This window comes from Hylaeus volcanicus, chromosome 3 (assembly GCF_026283585.1).
Source record: "Hylaeus volcanicus isolate JK05 chromosome 3, UHH_iyHylVolc1.0_haploid, whole genome shotgun sequence".
NCBI classification, from domain to species: Eukaryota; Metazoa; Arthropoda; class Insecta; order Hymenoptera; family Colletidae; genus Hylaeus; species Hylaeus volcanicus.
Genome location: NC_071978.1, coordinates 282337 through 303748, shown reverse-complemented (window position 1 = coordinate 303748; position 21412 = coordinate 282337). Strand labels below are relative to the sequence as shown.

The following is a 21412-nucleotide window of genomic DNA, read 5'->3' as shown; positions in this document are numbered from 1 at the left end:
TCTTTAACGGCGGCCAAATAAACCTTAAAAAAAGGAGCCGTATCTTGTAAGCGAAAGTTAAAAGGACACTATCCATCGTTGAGACAGCCGAGAGCACGATGATCATTTCGGTCGAATGCAATAATCGTTGACCTTTGTTTGCAACAGTAGCGAAAACAAGTAGCAACGTTTCAAGTACAGTATGCGCGATGGGTGCTCGCGTGGAAAACGCGAAACGATTTCGGACGGGCTCAGAGCGACTCAGAGGCGTCAGAGTGCCGGGATGACGAGGGTAGATGCGATTTTTCTGCGAAATGGCATTTGCGTAACCGCGCGACACAATCTACGTGGTTGCTTACGTATCGCGGACGAAAACAAAAATGTCGACGAAAACGACGATCGACGAAGTAAATCCACCCTGTCTGGGTAGAAGCGTCGCGAAGGGATGAAGACTGAGACGAGTAGGAAGTCTCGACGCAACCGTCGGTGAAACGAACGCTGAATTATTCATAGAATCTGTTGCTTTTATTCGACCGGTCGCGTTGTCGTTTGTAGTTTGAATTTATTAAGCCCGAACTGTGGAAATGACCAGCGAAAATATTTAAATAAGAAATTAAGAAATTATTTAAAAGTTATTTAGGATGATAGAGTTAACCACCTCGCCCTGTGTATGTGCTCTCCTTAAATTTATATTAAAAGTTGTACAATTTTTCTTTATAATTAAACGATAAGTTTACCTTAGAAAGGCACAGAATTCATTTCTACACCTATCGTTCTTGTTTGTTTCCGAGTCGAAGGAGCTTTTTCTATAAACTTTGTAACACACAGGACTCTTTCCAAGAATCATGTTTGTATACTCGTCTGGCATTCTCATAGCTGCACTTCCAGTTGAAAAGACAGAAACCGTCTTTGGTAATGTCAGTAATTTACTATAATTGTTTTGTGGCGCTGTGCACCAACCGAGGTGCCGTCCTTTGACTTGGACCCGTCAGTGAATGCAATTGCATATTCATCGCGATATGTGTTTGTAATGGCATTACAAATTTTCTACTGGATATAGTGGTAGCTTGAGAATTTCCTAGTCGTTGGTTGCTCTTTCCAGCTGAGCAATTTGTATCGTGTCTGACAAAATGTCTATCAGAGAAATCCTTTATAAAGTCCGCTATAATTTTAATACGTACTAGTAAAAAAACAATCCTTTTATGTCTGCGGATGCAGTCTGTGCTTTGGTAGAGAGTTTTACGTTTGATTGACTTCATAGAATTCCAATAAAATGTTAACGGTTCGTTAAAAGCTATTTTAGATACTGCTCAGAGAAAATATATTCAAAGTATGTTGTATGATCTTTTATGTGTGATATTTGAAATTTTGATTTAGAAAGGAAAAGAATCTTTGTATAGGTTCCGATGCACTTGTCAATGTTGGAAAACGTAGTATCGACAGAAAAATAATTTAGCGTTACTGTTTAAAGGAAAATGAAATTGTAACAAATAATTGTCTCACAATTAATTAATAATTGTCTCTTCTGCATGTCGAAATTTATCTAATTGTAAGAGAGCCCGTGGGAGGAAATGAGCTCTTCGAAATAACGTTGTCCATATCCTGAAAAGAAGGCGAATGTTTTCGCGAGCGTACATTGTTATGAAAACGTAGCAGTTGGCGCGTGCCATTATTTTCCTCCCATGGAAATTCATGATAATCCTGGCGCTGAAATAAACAGCGACGTCCATCATCCGTAGTGGCGGTACACGAAAACTGTATCTAATCGTTCGCCATTTCCATGAGCGGCACTGTTTACCATTGGTCCATCCTTTCTCGCTCGGAGTTTCATACTCTTCTTTTATTCAAATTGAAACGTGGTCAGTCTAGGCGACCACGTCGGGCGGTTTCCAGTTACTTCGACGATGATACTCATCCTGTGCAATGAATTTTGATGCGTTCGCTTCTCTGAAGCAATTTGTCCAATTCGATACCGTTGTTCGAGGACATTGAAATGATTTAGCAATTCTAGCAATTTCTTCTCGAAAGCATTATAATTCGTATACGAATTGCTAGTAAACTAATTTTTTAATCAAATTGAAATTTTTATTTATTTATTTTTCTTTTTTCTTTTTTTAATCTGGGATATTGGAATTATTTAATCTCTGTACTGTGTGTACTCGGCTAATATAAAAAAAGCAACTAGATGTGCAAATACTTATCGACCCACTGCGATATCCTCGACGTTTCTGTAATTTGTACAGCAACAGTTGGAAGGTTCGCTCGCACGTAAAAAGGAAACACGAAATAAGGAGCTCGAAACGGCCACGAGAGACGTTGAAACGTTGAAACCTTGACGAACAAATGGAAAATCCCCGTGGCAACGGAAATCGACTTGCCAGGACACGCGACCTGTAATATTCCAGAAAATTCGCGAACAAGTCGCGGAAGGAACTCACTTAAACGCGTCTCGAGAGCCTCGCGCCAATTAGTTCCAGCGTCATTAATCGCGGCGGCGTTCAACCGATCTACGATCTTTCGAAGATCTCCCGTGGTTCCCGTTTTGGTCGTTTCCACGAAGAATACAACGTTAGCGCGTTCGATCGAGGATCCCAAGACGCGATTTCCAGCGCTCAAGGACGCTGGTGTTCCGTCTCGTTGGCGTGGATAATGCAACGTTCCAGGATAAACTCGGTGGTCGATGTTTATTCCTAAGCAGACGATAGCAGGATGCCAGTCGGCGAATAATCGATTTCCTCCTCGTTCTCCTCGTCTCGCTATCCACCAGTCTATTTCAACCAACTCCATTCTCGAACTTTGTTACACTCGTCCGTCCCACTCGGCTCCTTCCTGCGAGTTTCCACCTTTTTTCCACCTCTTTTCCACCGCGAAACTGAACCGCTGCGATCTTTTTCTTCGCGTTACGTCTGCCACTCGATCAAGGATTTGCTCGAAGGCGAGGCTAATATTCCCTTTCCAATGATTCCGAGCTACGACAGCGACAGCGACAGTCTGGTCAAATTAACATCAAACCTACCGACATTTTATTTATACATTGCGGAGCATAACATTCTCCAATAATAGAGTCAAAATCACAGATAAAAGTAAACAAATGTCTGGATTCATCTACAACTTGTTTTCCACAACTTTATTCTGTCCCGCCATGTTAGATTCTCCATTTTTATTTCTGAATGTTGAGTTTAGATTTATAATCAGTAACTCCAACCATTTCGACAGTCTATGAAATAACGGCACAGAGTAAAGATTTAAGATCTACCAAGATCGCAATGAAATCGAGAACGAGTCGATTAGAATCGATTACTTTTCAAATGGAATTTCATATGACCTTTGTTCGCTTGATTTCACGAGTTAATCCGCGATTCTCGAAAATATCGATCTATCGGCTCTAAAGTACTAACAGGGTTAACAAAAAAAAAAATAACAGCTCATACATTTCCTATAACGAACGATTCGAGGTAGGTGATGCGGTGAGTCATCGGGCGAAATCCACCGGAAGATCTGCTCGACCCACACGCGCTGACATGACTCGCATGTGCAAGCAGATGCACGCGCTTCACGTGAAAATCTGAATGTTTCATGGGGATTTGTGTTAAAATCGCAGAATTTTATTATCGTTTTTCATAAAACTGGAGTGATTAATTTAAATCGAAACAGCCTCGTAAGATTCATATTTAATCAAAGAACGTTCGAGTGAAGTTTTGGTAAAATCCTCCATTAAATAAATTCACTGCACAACTACCTTAAGTAACAAATTATTCGATGCACATGTAAATCGAAACATTAGCAAATAATATTGATCTTTGCGAAGGTCGTGCAGTGTTCAATTACACTGGACACGTTTAACAGGTTCTTTCACAGGTAAATGATAGCGGTGTCTCCGAACGTTGAAACGACTAACCGTAGTTGCTTATTGGAACCTGGCTGCAAGGGTAGAAACATCCGATAACTCATATTCGCGATTAACTCGAAACCGGTGCTAGTTAGCGTTGCAACGCACCGGCATAATTGCATCCTGACAGTGAATAGATTTACACTTACGCTCGAGGATACGAGCTTCTGCCAATATCATTCTCTCTAATCAACCGATTATACGCGTTATTCATTCCGTGGCTTTTCGAAACGACATAACGTCACGGTAGCGGTTTTATTTCGTTTACTCGTCTCATCCTATAATCATGGCCAACGCGAACCATCCCGAGCAAGTATTTCATTCTCATTCGAGCAACAGGATAGATAGAAACGTGCTTAGGAATTTTCATTTTTCATTCGGTTTGCGACTGATCCCATGAACGCTACTATTAAAACTGCCTGTCTAGCTCCTGATTAAAGCTTCCGTAAAACCACCTGAAATCTCTCACAAACATTGATTCGCGCGACAATACCCTGGAAAATCGCTAAAAATGTCCCATACACGAAAAATGAAAGTCTAAACATGGATGGGAACGAATGGTGGCAGGATCATCGATGTGCAAAAGTCGCATAACATTAGGTTCGTGTGTGGCGCGTCACGGCATCGGCATGGCGCAACGAATCGCATTCACCGGTGGTAAGGGCGAGGTAAAACAAAGCCTAATAAAGGGAGGAGGGCATCAGAGAAAGAATCCATGGCGAACAAAGAAGAGAGTCTTGTTCGCGAAGACAGTTGGCTCGAACGTGGCTCGGTCGTGGCTCGGTCCTAAGCGTGTCTGTACGAGTCTCCCACTTGCGCATTATGCGACGAGATACCCTATCTGCTACGAGAGGACCGTTTTCCCGTTCTTTTCTGCGGCTCATGGCTGATCCCTGACCTCTGCGCTGCGATCCCGGTCCAAACACCCTCCCTACTTCGCCATGCCATGCCATGCCGGGCCCACGCGCCGCGGCCGCCGGCCGCCGGCCGTCGGACACCAACCTAAGCTTTAGCTCTCTTTTCTACTTCTTGACTCGTGGTAGATTCTTATTACCACTTTAAAAGAAACAACGATTTATTCAGAAATTGAAATTAAATGTTATTGATTTATTATCTAGTTCAAGATAATACACATTTTGTGGTATATCTATCACAATTATTAACACGTATTATTTATTGTTTTATTTAACATACAATATATACATATTTATATATTTATATTAATATAGTATAATAATTTTTTTTGTAATACTCAAAATGTACATGTATCTACACTTATATGTATGTATACAATTTGTAAAATGTCTATCTCTGATTATCGTATTTATAAAATCTGTGGTGACTGGCCTGTAGACAGTAACGAATAGATACAAATAGCGAACACAGCTCTGTCTTCCCTTTCTTTGATCTTTCATCTCCAGTAACTTTAACATTTGTCAATTAGCTATTTTACGACAGCCGCGAAATAGTTTTCATACGGCTCTGCTTCTCTCGCTCTTTTTATATCTATCTGTCACTTTCTCTCCCTCTTTGTATCTCTCATTTTCACACATGACGTTCACGCAATATTGTACTTGTGTCGTTTTCAGGTGACCCCATGATAACATCCTCTCTGAAGGGTAAGTGACAAACGACAGCTCATTCTGTTCTCTCTCTCTCTCTCTCTCTCTCTCTCTCTCTCTCTCTCTCTCTCTTTTTAATTTTTTCGTCTTTCGCCCTCTATTTTATTTTATTTTTTGGTTCTGCATCCATCCTTGAACGAACGATCCAAGCGATGATCATCGTTTCCGTCCAACTGCTAACTTCTGGATACGAGACATCAGTGAGGCGCGTGTCTCTCATTTGCACGTGCTCTTTTCTCTCTTCAGTTTTTCATTCACGCTTTACACTAGGGTTGGACGCCACGGCTGCTTTAGCATACGAGATGTACGCATAGAGATATTATAGATACAGTATGGGAGTCGGACGCTGATGCAGTCATGGTGACCAGCCTTGCTTTACACCTTTTTTTACACACGTAGGAATTAGAAGAAGGAAACCAAGACGTTCTACTGCGAATCCTGTCCAATTGAAAGATCTGTCGATCACGGATGTGATCTAGAGATGGGCAGACTTTGAGGTTACGTTTCATAACCTGAACTTTTTTTTGGAACGTCTATCGTTACAAATTTTACATATTCATCTGATTTGTTCTTGTTGGACATGGCAGTTTTAACTTGAACATTAAAAATGAAAGTAAAGTTTATTCGAATAATTAAACGCGAATGGAGAGTACACAGTGTTACTGCCCGGAAAAGCTTCGATGTAAAAATCACTTTGAGGATTTCGAGATCTAAAATTTCAAGTTTCAAGATCCACTTCGAATTTTGATACTTTTTTAGACGATTATAAAACTATTCTTTAACCGTTCGGTGAATTATGGAATCATAACAACGAAGATAATAGTAGAATACACTAAAATCCTTCTCGAGCATGATGAAATATGCCTTATTTTCTATAATTCAGGATGGTTAATTTTATGAAAAGTGACTAATCAAATAAATTGTACCAATGAAGATTGTGTGAAATAAAATTGGTTTTGTGTGATTAGAATTTATTTTTCGTGATAATTGTTTGGGTGAGACATAACAAGTGATTGATAACACATTTTGAAGAGATGGAGAAATTGTTAATAACTGATATAGGATTTCAGGAATTCTATAAAGAAATAATAACAAAATTTTTTGTAAAATTATTGGAGAAAATGGTCTGAAATCATCTGTTCGCAAAACTATTGAATGGATGTAAGCAGGTTTTTCCGTTACATGAATTGCCAACGGAAATATTGATTTACAAAATGAGATTTGTACTATATGTACTATATGTCCGTTAGGACAACTAGTCGCGTCCTTGTAAATTGAGTAGAAAAACTTTTCGTTAAAAATGTACATGTTTGCACCGATAAAAGAATCATCGATTCGGGATCATCATCGGCATCGCTCCTCTCCGTTTTCCGTTTCAGCGCGAGCAGAGTTTCCGCGGGGCGGATGCAAACGGGATTGGCTGCTCGTGCCTGGACAAAAGGCCGTTTAATATGTGCATTAATTCGACGCGTTTCATCGTCAATAATTTATAAGTCGCGAGGCTATTAATTACGCATCTCGTACGCTGAGAAGCTGCGGCGATTGCTTGGACGCTTCTACGCTAACGCGGACTTATCCTTTCATTTTGCATTGTCCGTCACTGTCAGTGTTCTCATGCATTTTTATTACGCGTTCTAATAAATAATCCACTATTTTCTCACACGTGTGGGGAACTAATTTGAATTTGAAATATTTGCTCGTCATTTAGTATCGCGATGGGACTGATGTAGCTTTATTAACCCTCTGTCGTAGAGTACGTACGTGCACGTATTCTTCTTAATTCGCGTTACGCGCACTTCACACGCCGAGTTAACTTTGGATGCATACATTGAAATTCGGCTATTTTCTCGGAAACTAAACATTTAATAGATAAATAGAAGAAAATGTTGTCGTTCGAAGCATTGTCCAGCTAGATCGACGGATTTTGTCCTCCATGCGTGGCTTGCCGGTGGTTTTAATCTCCTCGTGTATGTTGTTAATTTCTTAAGCGCCGTGCATTTTTTTTTTTTTTTTTTTTTGAAGCAACCAAGTTTACCAAGGGTCGAGGAGCAGGCTGTCCAAGTTTCCCCTTTCTTCCCCTCGGCGAGATTATGATCTGTACGCGAAATCTGAGACCAAGCGTCGACCGCATGGAATTATCCTTCCATAACGTCAGCCGAGACCTAGGCCATAACACGGCATTGCCACATCTTGTCAGATAAAATGCAAGACTGGCGACGTTGTCGGTGAAACGAGAATATCTGGTACCGTCGCGCGTCGCCGAGGCATACTCCACAGATCGACGACCAAGAAATACGCGAGGTGATCGATCCACTCGTCGAGAAGAACACTTTAATGCGTAATCCATGGCATTTGAGCCGATGAGAGACCGAGATGCGTTCATTGGGCTTCTAACGAGACTCCAAGTCTCCAATTTACATTTTAGTGTATTCTTGCTGATAAGTAGAGACCACGAAGTGTAGGCAATCGATTTCGATGCGTTTTGGCCAGGAAGATATTATAGATAGAGAAGGGGAGTCCGACCTCTGGTTGTACCTACCACCGTTAAAAAGACAAGTGGATGGTTTTACGCGTATTCTGAGTAACTTTTTACCAACGTAAACTTTTTATTCGATTCAACTCTGCTTATAGCATGAAGCAGTAGTGACCGAAATGGAGAACAAAGTTCCGAGTCCAATATGAACCCACGAACAAGTAAAAGAATTGAAGAAATAATTAATAATAATTATTTGGTACAGGACAGACGTTCGTATATGCATGCCTTAAAAGTAACCAGACTAAACTAAGGTTCCCACAAGCAATACTAAGCTACGATAATTAAGGGAACTGTTACTACACTACGCAAAAATAGGAGGGACGCGAGACACGGCCGCGCGATCGCGAGATCCATGCCGACCGAAGGATCCTCGAAGAACGATAGTAATCCTGAGAAATTTTTATACATCGTTATATCTGCTAGCTGGAATAACTAAAAATTAACTTCCGACAATAGTTACATTAATTATTAACAATATTTGTTCAAGCAATGACCGAGAATACGACTTTGCTGTAATATTAGACCGCGCGGACAACGGTGGAGGCTTTTTCTAAAAATGTTGCAAATCATTACTAACCAATAAGTAAATAATTTGTACTTAAAATTCATACCTCTACGACTCTCGAAGTTTCCAACAAAAATCGTCCCGCAGTCGAACGGTTAAGAAGGCCTAAAGGTTGAAGACTATGCTGTTTGCGGAAGAGGTTTTCAACCCATGCTAAAGATGACTTTATCCTTCGTCACTTATTATTATTCCGAGCAACGTGTAACCGAGTGTTATCAAGTAGCTCAGCATAACCTGACAGTTCCCTTCACCAGTAAATGGTCTTTTTTCCGTCATTCCATCGCTCAAATTGATTAATTGCCATTGATAACGATTTCACGTAACTATTTCACCTAGTTTAAATAATTCCAGCAGTAATCCAGCATACCTTTCATGTTCACGTACTGAGTAAAACTTGTTTCACGTGGGTTTAGTTAATGTTGTTAATTGACTGGATTATACCAATGTGCAGTCAGAATTTATATTAGGCTATTTTTTATATCTATTGATAACCAATAGTTTAGATATCGACATTTTCTATAAACGAGCGTCATCCACATAATTTTATTATTACCGCGATAGTAACAAATCAATTGTTATATATACATCATTATCGATGTATTTAGTAATAATTTGAATGGCCTAAGAGAATTTTCCATATATGACGTATTGTTAGGCAAAAAAAGTGAAATTTTCAATAGTGGTTCCAATTCGATGGCCAGGGACTGTAATTTAAAATACTGAAAGCTTAAAAATTCAAGTATTCGTATAGTTTTGATACGCGGTGTACGAGTACTAAAACCATCGATCTGGATGCTTTCGCTACATTCCCCGCCCTCTGTTAAGTACACTCCAGTTTCCCCAGCAAAACGTTCAGAAATTCCAAGTCGACCTTCGAGTCTTGGGAAAGAACCGCCCGAGGGTGAATGCGTTCTTCATCTACGCCGCGATAACAACGACTGATGAAACGATTCGAAACGGGAATGCACGCGTCAATCGGTACGCTATTATTATCGTTATTCTTATCATTGATTGTAATTATATGCCCACGTTAACGAGCCGCCCTGTCGTAATGATGGAAAACCATTTAAATAACAGGGCGCGAAGTGAACGTGACGTGAAGTCACGTCGGCACGGTTGTCAGCCTAAGAAGGCATGTTTCCACTGAAAACCGGTCGTTCGATTTCTATAATGTATTATATCGTCAACGTTACAACGTCGTAACGTCGTCTTTTTTAAAAACTTGTGGACTCTCCCAGTGTAGTCGGTTCTTCTTGAGTCAATCTGATCTTACTAGACTCCGTGGACCAACTGACCACGTGTTGGTAAACTTTAGGATGGTTATTCGTTTGCTTAATTCTCAACTGACACGTGAGTAATGCCACGCAAGAAAATGACGGTGTGATTTGGTGCTAACAAAGCCAGTGTAAAGTAAATTTACTCTGGCTTTCCTTCGATAATTTCGCGACGATTCGGTTTATTCTTAGGCTTATTTCATCTTTTGGACAGGTTTAAAACGGAATTTAAGCGAAACATTCTGTATATACTAGATTTCAGTCTTCGGTTGATTTACCTGCTAGTTTCCACACTAATTACTTCGAAGCTGGTTCGATATTTGAAGATAGATGCATAAAGATCCAGTTATCTAGCTATCACACATGTATTCCACACGGTGTCTCCACCAAAAAATAGCCTTTTACGTAAAAATTAACGCAAGACAAGTCTCGACGGGTCCCGTACATACAACTTCCATAGCCCTTCATCCAACAGAACAATAATGCCACAGGTACAAACTTGTCGAAACTCGCGTGATCCTCGATCACAGTTCGTAATTTCGAAACGCAGCTGTTATCGTCGCCATCTTTTATACCTATGCCAGGCTAGTCGACTCGAACACTCGGCTCGGTTCTATCGCGATAACGGGGAACAATCGCGAAAAGGAATTCATCCGTTTCTCGTATAATTGGCATACTCGTACGTAATCGCGAGTTAACTAGCGGATCGAAGGCGGCGAATGCGTCGCGGTTGATTTTTGCGACAGGAAAGGTCGCGGAAAAGGGACCTCGTTAGCGGGTGTGCGTCGAAGACGAGATCGAGGATCAATTAATTTTTCCATGTAATCGCGGTCGCGTAATGGCCAGCCTCGTTACGCACTCGAGGTAAACTCGTTAGCTCGAGTTCGAGAGGCTTATAATTATAATCAATCACACCGGCCAGCTCTGAAGAGGGGAGGATCGCCGTCGTGGTCGCGAGAAGGACAGCGAGGAATGAATAAATTTATTACGTAATCGTTAGCCCGCTTATCGCGACGGCGTGGAGCACTAAAAATATTTTTCGTTCCCAATTGTGTAATCGACTCGATACCGTGAAATGGTAATTGCAAGCCTGCTGCTTGTAAGCGTTGTTACAATATTACAGTATTGTGCAAAAGTCTTAGGCCGCCGTGCCGTACGAAGCTTGCATTACTCATCGATAGACCCGTCTTAATCAGATTAACACGATGTGTATTTGTTATTACTTTATATATACTAGTATATACAGTGTATAGTATATAGTAGTAGTATGTATAGACTAGACTTTTTTGTACTAGTACTTTTATACTAGTACTTTTGCATAGTACTGTAAACGTTGCCTGCTTTCATCTGGCTGATGATGATGATTATTAAAGACGGATACGAGGGATCAATTATCGAAAGGCGGTCACTAAACACCTACGAAGTTATATAAACCGTGTAACGAGCTATTATCCTCGTAGAGAACGCTCGATAAGATCGTAACGAAACGAGTAAATTGGGCAAAGATTTGAAAAATGCGGTTACTGGACCTTGAAGCTTCTTACCGAGCAACGTTATCTTTATAATCTAACAGCCAGCCACGATTTTATTTATGTCATTTTTAAATGAAAATAATTCCCTTTTCGTCAAAGTATCACGATCAAGATATGATCCGTCGTCTGGCAACCAGTCGTTGGAACAACGATGCGTGGTACGGTGTGATATTTCAGCGATCTACCGGGACAAATGGTAATTTTCGAAATGTTCTAAAAGTGTTTGTGGATATTACAAATCAATGATACAATGTTCTTTTCATCAGAATAATAACAATAAGTACATTACATACAGGATAATTTTAGATAATGCAAGAAAACAAAATTTCAGAACATATAAGTATGTATTTGGTAGTTTGATTAGTAGTTTAAATACACAAATTGTCGGAGAATTGACTAACATTTTGCAATAAAAATGTATTAATGTTAATATTTCCATAATGTACAAAAATGAATTTTTCTGAAAACTATTATATTCCTGGATAATAATTGCCTTGTCCTCGAGGGATCAAAGCAATTCTCAACTTGTCAAGCTTTCTTGTATAAGGAACTTAATTATTGAATGTCATGAAAGCGTAATGACGGTTCAGTGTTTATTTATGTATGTACGTTGAATTGTATATCCGCCGGACGAGGAATCGAGTCCAACACCCTAACAAAAAAAAGAATGCTATATTTTCGAGAGATAATTGGGTTAAGCAGTCAAGTTGTTCGTTTCCTTCTAAGGAATCTTAAAGGCGGCGCGGCGCGGGAGAAGGCAAGTTTTTTCTCGACAAGTTTAAGTAAAATAAAAAGCACGAAAATGTAAAGTGAAAACAGTCGGTTTCTGGAATACGCACAGAGAGAGGACTTGTTTTCGGTTGACAAAAGCTTTGAACATCAGGATGATTCATATATAAATCGGATTTTTTTTACACAGCTTTATTGAGAATAGCACCAAACTACGCCAACAATTGATTCGCGGTGGGCTTCTGAACGACAACGCATATAGCAGCTTTAACTCACGATAAACTCACTAAAATACACTGAATACCTCTCGAATAATCACCTTATAATCCAGACCCGATTCCATGTGACTGCCATATGGGTGGTATCCTCCACTGACAGAGGAAACATTGAAAAACGACACAGCGCGCTGCAGCGGTTCAACTGTGTATTTGTACAATTAATTACTGCATCAGCCAACTGCTTTTTTTCCTAAGGGAATTAAGAAGCTTCCTATCTGATGAAGAAAGTGTATTCTGTTGAAGAAAAATACGTAGAAAAATAAGCCACTCCTTTGTGTAGTTGTATCCATCACCAATAAAGTTGTGTACAAAAATTCCGATTTATACATCCTGCCCAAGTATTCTAAAGTTTCCGACCCACCCTGTAGAAGATCTACATTGAATCGTTCGATCGGAGTTAGTACGCGTTTCGTTAGACGAAGCAGCGCCACATGCTCGGTAGGCCGTTTCATTGGTGATCTTTAATTGTCAGGTGTCGGTGAAACACACAGGCTTGTTCTGTGATCTATAACATAAATGTTTCTCGACACTGGCAACATCTGCTTGTCAGCTGTAAAACTGTTTGGCAAATATGGTCGCGAATGAAAGTCGTATTCCTCGTCAAAGAAACATAACTTCGGATAGGGGGTTACATAGCTCTGGCTAGGCAGAAAGATAAGTGATTTTTAGTAATTATTTTAAATAGTGCTATTGTAGTAGTAGATTGAACATGTTACAGTTACTCGTGATTTTTTGCTACAATTCTTCACTTTTTGTATGGCTTCGTAGACTTCTTGCTGCGATGTATGGCTTCATGGTCTGCACTGTTCTGCCCCCCGAGACGCATGAATCTGGAAAATGTCAAAATATTATTGTAAACAAAATAATGATGTCGTTACAGTCTATTGAGTCAAATTTTGTAAATAAGAAATTTATATTATTAAAAAGTTATATTTAATTTAATTTGGTATCAATGTTGAAATAACACCAAAACTTACGTTATCCTGATTAATTTGGATTCGATGGATATCATTCACACTTTTATCTTAATATTTGTTTTCTACATTAGATCAACTTAGTTTGGTATTCTTCGCTTGCGTACGATTCTTTTGGTTGGCACTAAATGGATTAAAAAAAAAAAAAAAAAAAAACCGAAGCCAAATTTATTATTGGATCGATTCCATTGCCGAAGAACCGAAATTCGCGACGGTCGTTCGTTCAGGACCGGGCCAGACGTGAAAACGACAACTTTCGGTGGGTCGCTTTCTCCTCCTAGTGAAATGCGCGTGTGCTTACTACTCCTGCCGCGATTCCGGAATCAGGTTGGTGGGCCCAGCTCTCCCCATTTCCTCCTCACTCTTCGCTTTGGAAGGGCCTTCCTAAAATTGTTGTTAAGTCGGCCACGAAAAGCGAAACGCTCCGAAATGAAACCGCTTTCTTTCGGCTTGGCACCCGTTAGGCTAGTTCCGATAGTACTTTTGCCTGTGTCAAACGAATCCGTTCTTAACGAATAAGTCTCGATTAATAATGTCATACTATTATTATCTTTTCAATAATTAATATATTTCAAAGAAATATCGAAGAAAGGGATACGTTACTTTTACAAACTTTTTTATATTTACAGTTTATTTATAGGACGTTTAGTTTCGAGAATAAAAATTAACAAATTAAAAGTCCTTTTAAGGCCTAAAACATATGGTGCCATTTAAAAAAGTCAAGGTGACCTTAACATTTTTACATACAAAAGCATTTTTTCAGATTTAAAAATGTTCGAACATGTAGCTCATCAAAAACTGATAAACATTTATCAGTGTAAAACATGTTGTAATCGCACTACCGAAAATACCTAAAAAATTGTGGGATAACTTGACAGGTAAACCCTGGGTAAACCCTGTATATGCGTATGTTGGTTATACATATTATTATGGATTTTCGGTAAATCTAGCCTAGTATACGTCGAGGGCAACAGATTTTACTGGTGTAGAAGCATAGCCGAGGTTGTCGATTATGAAATATCGAAACTGTGTCGTGATAAATCAGTTGACCGATTTGCCGCTTCTTTCTCTTGGCCGCGGCTCATGATACCGGGAGTGAAAGGAAGCAGCAGGATCAACAGGTTGTCTCGATCCCCATTTCGTGCGCCATCGTTAGACCGTAGCAACAGCTTAACCTTTAGCCGGGAAACGAAAGCGTCTTTGCTCGCATCGAGATCTCTATGCAACGCTGGAAAATGCAAACGCCTTGTTAACTTTTAACAGCCTGTCATTACTATTAGACCGAATCAAAAGTTTCTTTTCTGATTCTTCTTCTTTCCTTCTCTATCCTTTTCGACGAATATTTAAACTAATTTTAACTATTTTTCAAAGATCGGTCCTTGAAATTTTTCCTCTGAATACTACGTAATTAGTTTCGTTTTACTATAGAAATAATGATGATGATGATAACGCATTTTTATGATTCCAAAAAAAGTAGCTGTACATAAATTTTTGAGCCAACATGTTATCTTGATATCAAAAATGTTTGTCCCTTGTGATATAATTTAACATACCTGCTCTTTGACATTAATTCCATTTTTTCTTTTCATTTCAGGTAAGTCACGGAAATTTAACATAGACGAATCTACGAGTAATTTCTCGTAAGTATAGCATGGTCATTTAAAGCTAAAGATTAAGAACCATATCCTTAAACATCTAAATTTAAAAACAAAAAACTGGCAAACCAATTTCAAAATAAACGTCTCCAATAATACTTTCTTGCGCAGAAATTTAACTTTGAAAGAAACCACTATAATTTTTGCACAAATCCAATAATAATTATTGCATTGTGCGCGACCGGGCAAACAGCGGCCGAAGGATGCCTCGGAAGCGACCGTGAATGAACGCAGCATCTGCGTGTTGGCTAAAGAGAAAAGCGCCACAAAGAGGATGAAGATAATCTCTGTGTACGTGGAAGAGAACGAGGAAAAGAGAAAAAGAGTGAAAGAGTAGGAGGATGAACGACAACGAAGGAGGAGAAAGGAATCCTTCCGTGAGCCGCGCGAGGCTGCTGGCTCCTCGTGGTTTCCGCGTTCGCAGAACAGACATCGCGTTCGGTATACGGTGATACCGGTTCACCGGTGATTCAGAGCTTTATGCCTCTTCCACCAGAATTAACGTCCCTATACGCCCTCCTCCGTTGCATTTTTTCCCTTTCTCCGGCAATCGACGAGGGAGCCACCGAGCGAAAGAAAGGTCGTCGATGCGAATGAAAACGAAACGTCAACTCTTCTCAAGTCCACGCGTCGTGCATCTGTTCTCAAAGTACCGCAGCCAATGTTTCGATCTTCGTTACCTGCAAATCCGTATCGCAGTATTTATCAAACTTCACCTTACTGATCTAGATTGCTATTAAAGGATGAATTCTACGTTGTCTTAACACATATCGTTACCTGCCATTGCGAAAGAAAACCCCGAGAGAAATCCATATCTTTACAGATACAGAAGAAGAATTGAAACTTGAATAAAAGTATGCTTTATCTTGCAAACGGTATAACATACATACTATCGATGACATTTGATATATTTTACACTGTTTCATCTATTACAAGTACATAAACATCCTCAGTCTACTAATAACAATTTCCTCGTTCGTTAGATAAGTCTATCGAAGTAACCAGTGGAGCATCAAAGAGAAAAAGAAATTGGAACGCGCGGTTGACGTTAGATCGCGAGAGGACCGTCGTCGTACGCAGCCTGTCCCCGTTTTCTACGTCAGATCGACCCACTTCCTGGTGCGTGGTTCGATCGTGACCGATCCATGAAATTAACGGTAATGGAGCGGTTGTGCTCGCCAGGTAAAATCGAAAGTGGCGAAATGCCGCGACATCGAGCCTCAGGAGGGAGTATATACAGGACCGTTCCATGTCGGCTCGAGTGGGGCACGGAGAGAGGGTTCCTTGTTGTTCCTGAAGAAAGATATCTAACTACGCTCAACTGCTATTTTCCTTCTGTATGCGTTCATCGTTCGATAGCAACGCTCTTTCCAGGGCTCTTGATACTTGCTTTATCGAAATTTCTTATTAGTAGACTGCGAATGTTTATGTAAATTCAATTACTATGTGACCTATTCAAACGTCTCCCTACTTACTCGAAGATGGATAGGTCGAGGAGGACCAGTTCTTTGCTCTCCGAGATCGCCAGTCTCTCGCCTGTAGATTTGATATTAGTGAGAAAAAGTGTAAATAACAAGACTGAATACGCAGCAGAAACTGGTTAATAATGGTCAAGCTTGAACTTGCAATGGTTCGTCGGCATCTTGAAACGTGGGAATTATTAGGTATATAACTGTATACGATGAGCTTCGTAGGTTTTCTTAATTACCTATACCTTTTCAACCAAACTAAACTAAAGACGATGATATGTCAAGAAGTATGATGCAGGTTGGATCTAAACGCAATCTACAAACCTTATGCATACCTAGGCATGCTTATCATTTCATACGAATATTTTTTACCATAACTAAACATTGCATAAAATCGTTCAGTTTCGTTTCTTTTTCACAATTATAAATGACATTATTGTTCTTTTTCATAGTTTTACAAGTTCAAATTATGAAAAAGATTGTACTTAATTTTGTCCTGGTAAGAAATAACATGGTTGAAAAAACCATGAAATTTCGACCACCATAGTAGAGCGACCACTTAAAAACCCATGGTCCACGGGGGTGTCGCGCGATTGTACGTACTACGGGAAAGTGTCCAGAAAGAGATAGAAAGGTTGGCTGGACGAAGCGTGACAGAGAGAGAGAGGGAGAGAGAGAGAGACGGAAGTTGAGCGTAGGAAGCGCAAAAGTGGTAGAATCTTGCGCGGTGCGCGCGTGAACGGTCGAGAGAGGGGAGCACGGGGCGTCGGGTGGGAGGTGGGGGCGGGTAAAAGCGGATGTTTGGCGAAGACGAGAGAGACGAAGCGTCGCGTCGCGTCGGTGGAGGGAACGTGGATGCGTGTCTATGCAAGGAGAAACGTTGAGAGCGACGAGGAGAGAGGGAAGGACAGAGAGTGAGCATAGTCCTCGAGTGGAACGGAGCCGACGTTCGCGGCTACTCCAGTGTCTTTCCGGACGCCGCAGCTTTGAGCCACGCACGGCGTTCGTTCTCTCTCTCTTCCCTCTCTCTTTCTATCTGTCCGTCTATCGAAGTCTCTCCACCTCCTCTCTCCCTGAAACCGTCAGGCCTCTCTCCGTCAACCCCTTGAGCATCTTTCTCGCCGACTCCCCTACCCCTCGGATTCTTACCCTTTCCGGGCTTCCTCGTGCTGTCTCTCCTGGTCGGAACACGGTCCCAGGACGACGTTGAGGCGCGTCTCGTCTCTCCCCCACCGTTAGGAACGCGAGCTACGAGCCAATAGGAGCACCGCTTCCGGCAACGGTGACGGCCCAATGGGCGAACACCGACGACGCATAGAACGCTGACGGTCGTTGAATTTGACAGTCGGCACACGACGACCGCACCGTACTGCTCTCCTTCCGTGCGAGCCGCCTCCTCGGCTCTCCCTCCTGTTCTCCAGGACGCACCGACCGACTCGTGATCCGTTCCACCGCGGGGAGGACGCGCCACGTCCAGTGTGCTACCACGGTGTGTTGTTCGTTGCTTTCGTGCGGTGCTGAAAGACAAGCTTCTCGCGGAACCCGGGCTCTCTGTGGACGAGTTCGTACGGTAACGGTTCGTGGACACGTCGTCGCGGGGGAGAGAGGGGAAAGAAAGAGGGCCTGGATCCGCGTTCCGTTACACGCAAGAGGGTAGTCGAATCTCGACCACGTGGCTGAACATCCGAGCCAGGCTTATTTTCATGAACAACTGCGGTGAACGATCCAACGAACAAAAAATTCGAGTCTTGTCGAATTTGGACAAAATCCAGGGATTCCTTAGAGGATCGTGTTTTTAATTCAGGATACCCTCTCTCTCTCTCTCTCTCTCTCTCTCTCTCTCTCTCTCTCTCTCTTCCTCCTCTTCTTCCAAATGACGACTGGCCCTCGAATCCGATCGAGTTTCGCGCGAATGCGGAGATAAGCAGACAACGGCGGCCGGGAAGCCTCGGTTATGATCTCCGTCGGTTGTGATCTGCGACGATAAACATTCTCGCGTGAAAAGACGTTCGCGGTGGGTCTGGTGCGATAAGAGACAAGTGATATCGAGGGATTTTGGTGCGACGGAGGGGGATAAACGAGGAGAAGAGGACTTAAATGTGCGCGTGAAAGAAATCGATGAGCTGCGCTATGGAGTATCAGCAATTGGCGCCACCCCCGGTACCAGTAACGCTGCACCCGGCGCATCATCAGCAACAACATCAACAACCGGTGCAACCTCCCCATCCGCACATCGTGGTCGCGCCTGCGCTACAGCAACAACCCCAACAACCACCGCCGCCACCGTTACCGCCCACCTCGCACGGTCATCAGGTGCACGCACCACTTCCGCCTATCCACGACGACAGCACCAGCTCGCGATGGAGCCAGTACCAGCATCTCTGGAGGCAGCATCATGTCTACGTAAACGGTAGGCATTTTTCTGCGAGACGTACGCTAAGGATAGGAGAAGGAATTGCTACTTTGCTGGAAAAACGGTGTGTCTCTGCAAACGGTACAACCTTTTCCTTAAGATGTATGCTAAGGATAGGAATAGCTGCTTTACAGAAAAGGAAAAATGTGTGTCTCTGCAAATGTTACAACGCTTTGTTTGAGACGCGAGGGATGATTGCCTCTAACCGACGGGGGTTGTAAAATCAACTTTTAACGACGGTTTTCCTTTAGATTGTCTCAAAAGTTTCTTTCGGTCTGTCAACGCTAGGTTTACGAAGATTTCAACCATCTTCGCTGTAGTTGGTGTCTACTTTATAAGAACTTTTTTATCGTGTTTATATCTACACTGTATATCAAAATTATATGAACACTTCGATTTTTGTGGTTTCAGATATTTCTGATCCACGTGGTCGATGAGAATATCCAGTCAATCCCCTAAGTATTTGTTCTGTCTACGTATCGAGGAGATTTGTTTAAATTAAATTATAGACATGATGTTTTCAAATAAATTTTCCGTTATAAATATATACATGAATAAACGTTGAACGTGTATATATTTATAATGAAAAATTTATTGAAAAACATCGAACCTATTAGTTAATTTAAATTTTGTTTAATAGACACAAAGAATAGGAATACTTATGGGACTGTATATGTATAATTTCACTCTGAAATCGTCTCAACAGCGGTTATTGCATAAGTAAGAGACGTACGTTAAGGATAATAAGCACCTTCTTCAAACGCAATCAAGCTTCTCAGTAAATGATAGGATATTTTCTTTGTGACCTACGCTAAAAACAGGTACCTTTGCCTCGTGTGGATGTTGATAATCTACTTTGGAACAAGTTTTCTTCGAAACTCGTTAGGAACGATGAGAATCTACTTTAGAGGCATTTTCGTACCTTTACGAACAATATTAACCTTCCTTTGACGTATGCTTGAGAAATAGATATCTGTTAACAATTGGATGCTCAGAATATCTATAGTCGAATTGATAACTCCATCTTCTGTACCCCTCGGAACATTAAAACTTTTGTCTCAACTATGTTTTGCTAAAACCCCATGTTTTTGAGGTATTGTGATGAAAAATGTATCTGTCAGAAAATGTTTGCATGCCATTATTGTATCTTGATTTATGAAATGTATTTTTTATACTTGCTCCATATGTTTCCTATATTACAATGCACATTAAATGAATAAATGCTTCAGTCGAATGATCATTTGCTTTGAAAACAGTGTCTTGATCACATACATAAGAGGTATTTGTGTCTGACGTCTGCGGTTGAGACTGGAACCAGTTTCTAGGAGTAGTCTGCCCTCTTTCAGTCAGAACTCTAATGTAAACTGAAGCTACTATTTACCAAGAGTTAATGTTTTTTTTATTCTTAATTCAATCTAGTTTTACCATTGTTGCGTTGACAATTTGTGTACATTCTTTGATCCATAATTCAGACCAGGATCTATTTTGCAGCAAATACCTTAAACAAATTTCAATTTCTCATTTACAATTGTGACAGGGACTTTATACAGCAGTCTATCCTTTATACCTGATTTCTACCGCAGACTCAGCGTTCCTGTTAAGAGCAAGAATGAACCTTGATTAAGTTTGACTTTATACGTTGGTATACGTTGATGTCAGGTGTGTATTCTCTGATCCTTGTTGATGATCTATTTTACAATCAACGACTATTGAAAATTGTCAGTAACCAAAGTGACTACTTTGATCTCTATGCACTGGGGTTACAGTTTGATCTGTTTACATGGTTTTAGACTCTGGTTTCTGATTTCACTTATTTAAAGAAGACTAGTCTTTCGACTACACTGTGGATCATAACTATAATATCACTCATATTTTTAAACGTTTCCGAACTTTTGAGAAGGAATGTGTTGGAATATTTACTATAATTCAATCTTTCATTTTACTGCAAAAATAAATGTACCGAATTAATGTTGAAATTGGAGGCATTGAAACTAAATAGAAATTTATTTTACCTTCCAAATATTACAATTCTTCACTTTCAATATTTTTCTATATCATTGCATTCTGTGTGGATTTCGTAGTTTCGTACACATCTGAATGTCCTATAGATGCATAACAATCCGTAGTCTAATAATAATTCAGCGAGGTAATAATTCGGAATAACAAATAGTCGGAAGGTAAAAGTCACGGAGAAAGTTTCCTGCAAAGTATAATCTGAGTTGATAGCTGGATTATGGTGTAATATCGTTGTGGATAAAATATAGGTAACCAGATTTAAGCAACAGGTGGCCGTTTCTGTTTCACGATTACTGTCTCGTTTCCAGTGATAGCGTCTCTCATTTTTCCTCCGCTATTCTGACAACTTTTCTCGATAAAGATACTCTAATTAATGCCACGGATTTATCATACTTGAAATCTCTTAAGTATCGTACTACGTATTACTATTATGGCAAAATGGAAATTGTCAAGTGTCGAAATATTCAAGTTACTCGCTGTA

The 21412-nt window shown here is 40.7% G+C and overlaps 1 protein-coding gene and 1 long non-coding RNA gene across 6 annotated transcripts in view; one reads left to right on the top strand and one right to left on the bottom strand.

Annotated features, from left to right (window-relative positions):
- The window catches only part of LOC128873933 (thyrotroph embryonic factor), an 83190-nt gene that overhangs the window by 25558 nt on the left and 36220 nt on the right, over positions 1-21412 (top strand). For 2 of the 5 annotated variants that reach the window (XM_054117983.1, XM_054117984.1), the window contains exon 2: positions 5458-5487. In XM_054117983.1, coding sequence (XP_053973958.1) covers positions 5458-5487 — 30 coding nt within the window. Of the gene's footprint in view, positions 1-5457; positions 5488-17669; positions 18997-21412 lie in introns of those variants that run through there. The other 3 variants (XM_054117980.1, XM_054117981.1, XM_054117982.1) reach the window with 3 other exon arrangements.
- LOC128873938 (uncharacterized) lies at positions 14978-17780 on the bottom strand. The gene is made up of 3 exons (XR_008456527.1): positions 17652-17780; positions 16509-16569; positions 14978-15713 (listed from the first exon to the last, which is right to left on the bottom strand). It is a non-coding gene; the product is annotated as an uncharacterized LOC128873938 (long non-coding RNA).